Source organism: Alligator sinensis, unplaced genomic scaffold, assembly GCF_000455745.1.
Source record: "Alligator sinensis unplaced genomic scaffold, ASM45574v1 scaffold364_1, whole genome shotgun sequence".
Classification (NCBI taxonomy): Eukaryota; Metazoa; Chordata; order Crocodylia; family Alligatoridae; genus Alligator; species Alligator sinensis.
In genome coordinates this window covers 506,384-513,898 of record NW_005842546.1, presented here as the reverse complement: position 1 = coordinate 513,898, position 7,515 = coordinate 506,384, and the positions used below count along the sequence as shown (strand labels likewise).

The window sequence follows — 7,515 nt, the reverse complement described above, 5'->3', positions numbered from 1 at the left end:
TTTTACTCCCTATATATCTAAAAAACAATTTCTTGTTGTCCTTTACTTGGGATGCCATCCTCAGCTCCATGGTAGCTTTGGCCCGTCTAACTGCCTCCCTACAAGCACGAGCAGAGGAAGTATATTCGTCTTTGGTAATCTCTCCCTGTTTCCATTTTTTATGTGCTCCCCTTTTGGCCCTTAGGCTGCCCTGGATTTCTGTGGTCAGCCAGGGAAGCCTCCTGGCCCCTTTCCCTCTTTTACCTCGCACGGGGATCGTCTCGCTTTGTGCCCGAAGGATCGTTTCCTTAAGGCCAGCCACCCTTCTTGGGCTCCCACCACTTCAAAACTCCTACTCTGCAGTGCAGCAGAGTATGTTCTATGTTCTATGCTTCTGTCACTGTATATGAATGTGTGAAGTAGAGCTACACGCTCGCTGCGTACATGTGTGTATCTTAGTGCAGGTCCTGAAAAAATGATGGAGGAAGGCAGAGGAAGATAATAGCAGATACGCTGTGGTATAGTAGTTAGAGCACCATGCTGGGAACTCAGATAGATGCACACTCAAATCCCCTCTTGGTGAGGGGGATCTAGAACTAAGCTTCCCTAGGCAAGGGCCCCAACCATTCAGCTATGGGAGCTAAAATATGGGAGAACCTCTTGACATTAGGTTTTTAAACGCATTTGTGGGACTTAGACACATCCGGAATGGGTGCACATACATGGCTGCATATGGGTCTGGACAGTGTGAAGCTTATTGGCTCTGTTCAGTCTCTAAGCATGGAGGCATGTATCCAAATTGCAGGGGAAATAAAAGACCTGCATGCACATGCTATGCATTCCACTTGCACAGCTAGAAAGCTTCCATGCAGAAGCTTCCCTAAATGGCTTAAAAACTGAGACATCTCCAAGCATGCCTGAGAATGGGGAACCATCACTGAGCATGCATGTTTCTTGTGGTATCCCGCAGGGGTTTGCTCCTGGCTCTTTGCTATTTCACATTTTTATGTGTGTATCAAGAGAAAAAGTACAGCCCGCCCTGAGACCATTTGCAAGTGAAGTGATGAAGAGGACCAGCCACTGGTTCAGAATGATTTAGTTCACTTAATGCAAGGAAGCAACATGCATTTTAATTTGGCTTGATGTAAGGTCATGCTCCCGGTGACAAAGAACACAGGCTCTTCTACAGAGGATGCAAGGTCTTTGCTGTAGGAAGCCCATGAAATGGCCGTGGGGGTCATGGTAGAGAATCAGCGAAACAAGAGCATCCCTTGCAGCTATGTGGCAGCAGGGCGAATGTGATCCTTGATGGTACAGTGTGGAAATTATATCCCCTCTGTCTTTGGTGCTGGTGTGACTACTGTTGAAATACTCTGACCGGTTTTGCTGTCTGCAGTTGAAGAAGGAAGCTGATTAATGAGTTGGAAACAACACCTGATAGTGAAACACTCCAGGAGCAAATGGTGTTTAATGTACCAAAGAGAAAGTAAAGGTGGGCGACTCAATCCCAGTGCACAATAAACACGGGGGTTAAGGAGTTTGCTTGCTAGAGAGCTCTTCGGTAGAGCACCTTGCAGTATAACAGGCTGGGATTTGGACCTCAGCAAATTCAGACTCAGAAGAAGGGGCAGGTTTCTCATAGAGAGGGAAGATATTCTTGTTTACAGAGGGTGGCTTCCCCAGGGCAGCAAGGCTATAAATCTCATTGCATTATACTGCATTGCATTGTATTGTATTGCAAGCTGCATTTTGACAATCTCATGTATTTGTAGAGAGCCTGCAGTTTAATATACCTAGCACCTGTCTTCAGGGATCCAGTAGTTGATTATATTCTGTTTAACCCCTCCCTTCAGAGAGCCTGTACTTTATTATATTTAGCAGCTGTCTTCAGCTTTCCAAACTGCTCTGGGCTTTGGGGGCCAGGGATCAAGCAACTGGTTTGCACGGTCCTCCAGGGCAAGAAGGAGTGTGGTATAAATACCCCTTCTCTGAATTTAGCCTCACCATTTCTGTACAATGGAAGATGCCTCCGGTTGGTCACTGTTGCACTAGTAAGTCAGCTGTTTGTCAGAAAGGGGAATGCACAGCCATCACTATAAATGTGTAATTAAACCCAGCAACAGATGAGGGGGTCTGTTCCAAGAAGTTTCCTTTTTTTTACTGATTTCTCTCATGCTGTTTCTGTGCTACTGGGACTCATTCTGGGCTGGCTGCAGGACATGGAATGGGTGGTATCAAGGATGTTTCTATCTATAACTTTGACTGTTTCTATGTCATTGTGGGTTTCGGCAGGCTGGTGGGTCTGGTTGGCACAAAATACTAAGACAAGAGAACTGTGTAGGGAGCTGTGCACTTTCTTTCCGCCTTCCTCTGCCTGGGTAAAAGTGCACACGACTGTTGGTGTGGAGGTGCTGCGGACCTGTATCTCCCATCCTTTTGTTCAGACAGTCTATTTGCTGAACTAACTTGGAAATGATCCTAGAGAAGTAATCAAAAGACAATTTTCAAGTCCTAGCTTGTGATGAGCAGCATGTAAAGCACATGGGTGGAGGGAGATACTCAAGGCTTTATGTTACCTTTCAGAACCAGCACGGACACTTGGATTCTCTTTAGAAGGAAATTTGCCAAGAAGCAAATCAGTAGGGCCTGGTTTAAATCATAATTTTGCATTTTTCACAGCAATCACAAAATTAAGTGCTTTTTGGGAAAGCAAGTGGCCATATCATGGCATTTTGTTGCAATAGGATGGTTGCTAGCAGCAAAAATCTAGCAGCCCAGAGGAGGGGGAAAGGAGTTACAAAAGGAGCAGGGCAAGGAGAGAGCTTGGAGATGGGTAGGGAAGGGGCTGTTTGATAGTCCGGGTGGAAAAACTGGGGCATAGGGAGGGTTGGGACAGAAAACATATGCACGGAGAAGCAAACAGTCCCTCCCCTACTTGGTGCCTTTACAGCCAAGGCTGGGGCTGAATGGAGATGGGTCTGCAATTTAAAACAGGCCCTACACATAGAAAAGGAGCATAGCAAACCAAAGAATAATGGCCTTTCAGATGGTGCCCAAAGCCCTTCTCTCGGTATCTTAGTCATCACTGCGTGGGCATATGAGATTTTCAAACTGAAGTTTAGAACTGAAAAGAGAAATCCTTTTTTTTCCCCCCATCAAACACAAATAGGCAGTGGGGACTCCTTCCTACAAGATACTGTTGAAACCAAGAGCTTAGCATGGGTTAATCGAGGGCAGGATTGTTGGTATGGATAAGATCTAGAGTAACTATCAGAAGGTGTGAGTAGAGTAGAGAAGACAGAGGCAGTTTGAACATGCTGTGAACCCTCATGCATCCAGATCTCTAAATATGACTTTGCTTTTAGGTTTGTAACAAGGCTTTCAGAATATTGTCCATCAGGCACAGCCCTGAGGGTCAGGGTGCATTTTTCATGCCTCCCTATGGTCCCAGGAAATGAGAGGGCTGGCTCTTGGTTTGTGACAACCTGAGCTAGATATTAAACTTATTCTTATTGTCATTGCTGCTGGTGGTTTGTAGCACTTGGGATCTAGAGTCCCAGACACAAGCTACACTCACTGTGCTAGGCAGGGTTCAACACAGAGCAAAATGATGAACCCGGCCCCAAAAAACCTCCCAATCCAGGGTCCTTGATCCTAGGATCAAAGTTGGACTGGAAGGGACCTCACAAGGGGTGCATCTACACAAGACGCTTACTACACATTAGCCTAATTACACTGTGCAGTATCATGACGGTTAGAAACCATGCTAATAGCCTATTGCTCAATGTTATTTAGGCTAATGTGCAGTAAGCATCGCAAAATAATCATGCGCTGGTGCTACCGTGCAGTAACTCTAGGTACTGTGCATTCAGTGAGTACTTTATTAAGCTAGTACTAAACTAAATAGCAGTATCTAATGTGTGTTAATGAACATATAGACGTGCCCAATGTCACCTAGCTCCTTGCTCAAGGATCAGCCCACACATCCAACTTCAGAGCAATCAGTCACAATGGGGCCTTGCCAGTGTTTCAGTTTAGTCGTGTTGTGAAGTACTCCGATGAGCTGCAGACATAATTCAGTAGTTGAGCATGTCTAGCTCTAGCAGCCTCTGATGGAGGCTAGACCAGCTCCCTGCTTCCTCAGAGGCTTTCATCCATCCTGGCAGAGCTCTGTTCTCAACCTGACAGTACATGGCTTGTGGTTTGAGCATGTGGGTATCTGTCACCTGTGTGCCTGTCCCATCTTCCAGTACTGAAAGGGTTCATATTTTTTGTTGCAGGGAGTGAAAGCTTTATATGTCAGGCACTCTAATAGTGTTCCCATCATGCTGACTTTCTACAATACCTGCTTCAGCCCATCTTCTTTCTTCCTGACTCGCCATTCCTGAGCTGGAAGCCACCCACCTGTGGATCTCCATCCCTTTCTGCTCGATGTACATCATCGCCATCCTGGGGAACTTTACCATCCTCTTCATCATCAAGGCTGAGCAGAGCCTGCACGAGCCCATGTACATCTTCCTCTGCATGCTGGCTGTCATTGACCTGGTCCTCTCCACCTCCACCATGCCCAAGCTGCTCAGCATCTTCTGGTTTAACACCCATGAGATCAATGTGCATGCCTGCCTGCTCCAGATGTTTTTCATTCACTCCTTTGCCACCATCGAGTCTGGGATTTTCCTGGCCATGGCTTACGACAGGTACGTGGCCATCTGCAACCCTTTGAGGCACAAAGCTATTTTGACACACTCCATCATTGCCAAGATTGGGCTCATGGCCGTGATACGGGGGGTGCTGTATATTGCCCCCCTGCCCCTGCTCATCAAGTGTCTCACCTACTTTCGGACCAATGTCATCGCCCACTCCTACTGCGAGCACATGGCCGTGGTGATGCTGGCCTGTGAGGACATCACTGCCAACAACCTCTATGGCATGACCATTGGCTTTCTGGTGCTCATTGGGGACTCCCTGTGCATTGCTTTCTCCTATGCAATGATCTTCTGGACTGTCTTCAGCCTCAGCACCCTGGAGGCACGGCTCAAGTCCATCAGCACCTGCAGCTCGCACATCTGTGCCATCCTGGTCTTCTACATCCCCATTGCGGTGTCCTCTCTGACGCACCGCTTTGGGTGGCATGTGGCTCCTCCCATTCACATCCTGCTGGCCAACTTCTACCTGATCATCCCCCCGGTGTTAAACCCCATTGTCTATGCTGTGCGGACCAAGGAAATCCGGAGGAGGCTGTACAAGTTGCTATGCTCTAATGGACTGGTGCAGAAGCAGCATACTTTGCGGAAACTGGGTTAGTAGAGTGTGTGTTTGTCCCCTTTAGTGGCTGGATCAGTTCAGAGAAAAACAGTCTATTACCTCTGATAGCTGAAGGAGCTCCCCGTTTTTAGCTCAAGTGGTAGCAGAATGTGTTTTTTTCACCACAAAGTGGGCATGGAGAGAGGGGACTGTTGTATTCACATCCTACAAGACCAAGGAAAGCTGGTCTCTCCATAGAGAACATCTCTTTGGCCATTATAGTTATGGGCCCCTAATTGTCCACCACAAGGACATCCTTAATGCAAAGCGTTTAGCAAAGGGGAGAATGAAGAGGGGGAGACCAACCCAGAGACCAATGGGACATGGTGCATACCTTGACCACTTGGAGCTTTGTGTAGGCAACAGGATTCAAATTCAGACCATCCTGCTTTGGAAGCCCAGGTCCCTGTCACCGTGGCATAAACAAGCTGTCGGCATTGAGCAATTGAAGTCCTAACTGAAGATAGGCACCTTGCCCCTATGCCCATCCTTTGGGCAGGCATATGTCCTACTGCTTTAGTGAGGCTGTAACATGATAAATGATCGGAATGAACAGGAATGATTGTTTCAGTTTCCGTGTTTCATATCAACTGGCAGCTGCATGAAATAGGCTATTCCTGCATCCCTGGAAGACAGAAGGCACCGATGAAACCACCACTGAATGGCCCCTCGATGACCGGTTGTCTTGGGCAGAGGCTGGAAGTCAGGCCTGTGCTCTCATGCAAAGCCTTTTCCATGTCCTTGGGATGGACGTTTGCAGAGGACTCCTGCCAGCTGATCTGTTTGTCTCAGTTTCAGGTGCTTCAGTTGCAACCTCTGTGAGCCTGGCAGGGTGGGTCTGCATTTGGGCAGTGCCAAAGTCCCACCCATGTGTAGTTTCAGCAACCCTGTGCATGCCTTGCCTCACTTCCCCTTCACAGGGCAGTGATGGTGAGCACAGGGAGGAAATATCAGAGTTAATCACTTCATAGAGAGCTTCTTGTATAATAGGGGTAGGCAAGTGAGGACAGACTGGGGACTTTTGAGATGCCACATCTAGCAGCCCCCACTGGAAGCAGAACAGGGATTGGAAGTGTGATGGAGGCTGTCTGCCTCCCTTGGGCTCTGGGGGCAGCCACAATGCAAGGGCTGGATGGGGAACCTGACTGGCCTTGGACAGCCTGGCCTGGGTGCAAAGGACTATGGAGCGTGTAGGCTCTGAGGTGTAGGGATAAAGGTAACAGAGCAGCCACAGGCTCAGAGCTGCTTCATGCCAAGGAAAGGGAGCTGGCACTTTGGCATTCTGTCGGGGGTCTGCAACCAACCTGTAGCTCCAAGGCTGTGCTGCACCTGTTACAACAGATTCTGACCCTGCTTGTACCATTTCAGGGTTAAATGCATGTGTGACTCTAATGTTGTGTGCCTCAGTTTCCCTGAGGACTTGCACCCGGGGAAAAATGGGGGCTCATGGCATGTTGAAGTAGACCTCTGAGGCAAGGAAAGGTGCTAGCCATGTGGTTTGGTTTCCACACACTTCTCCTTAACCTCATCAGTGCAATACTTGCCTGTTGCCCTCATGTCAAAATCTTATGGCTGTGTATGGGGAACCGGTTGTCCATTCATTTTTCCATGGAAGCTTCAGGCTGGAGGGAAAAAAATGCTAATTTGGGAACAACCGAATCATAGGAAGCTAGGAAGGGAAGGAGCCCCATCTACTCTCATCGTCCATGCTCTGGAGAAGAATCAGGTCTACCTAGACCCTCCTTTACAGGTGTTGGTCTATCCAGTATGGAGCAGAAATCTCCAAGGGCAGGGATTCAACCCAAGTTCCTCAGGCAAACAGAAGCATTTCCCAGGATCTAACCTGAATCTCCCTTGTTGAAAACAGAGTCAGCTACTTTTGTCCTGCCCTTTTTGCAAATAGAAAAAAACCCAACAAGATCCCTGCTTTCTCTATAGGAACCACACACACGTTTAGAGACTATTGTAACACTTCCCCTTTCATCCTAGGGGTGGTGATGCGGGATCAGGGATGGAAGGTGAAAGGGGTGCATGAAGAGTGGCTGTTCCTTAAGGACACGATCCTCAAAGCACAAAAGAAAACTGTTCCCATGAGGAGGAAAGGTAGCAAAAGGGCTGGCAAGCCATCCTGGCTCAATAGGGACATGGCAGTCCTCTTGAAAATGAAAATAGAGGCATACACACAGTGGAAACGAGGGATAGTCCACAAGGAGGACTATAAAACAGAGGTCC

The 7,515-nt window shown here is 47.9% G+C and overlaps 1 protein-coding gene across 1 annotated transcript; it reads left to right on the top strand.

Moving 5' to 3' along the window:
* The first annotated feature begins 4,304 nt into the window (after positions 1 to 4,304).
* Positions 4,305 to 5,283, top strand: LOC102383072 (olfactory receptor 52M1-like). Its single transcript, XM_014523919.2, is given in 2 exon segments — positions 4,305 to 4,352; positions 4,354 to 5,283. Coding segments are annotated over 2 exon segments (978 nt in total).
* Positions 5,284 to 7,515: the final 2,232 nt, after the last annotated feature.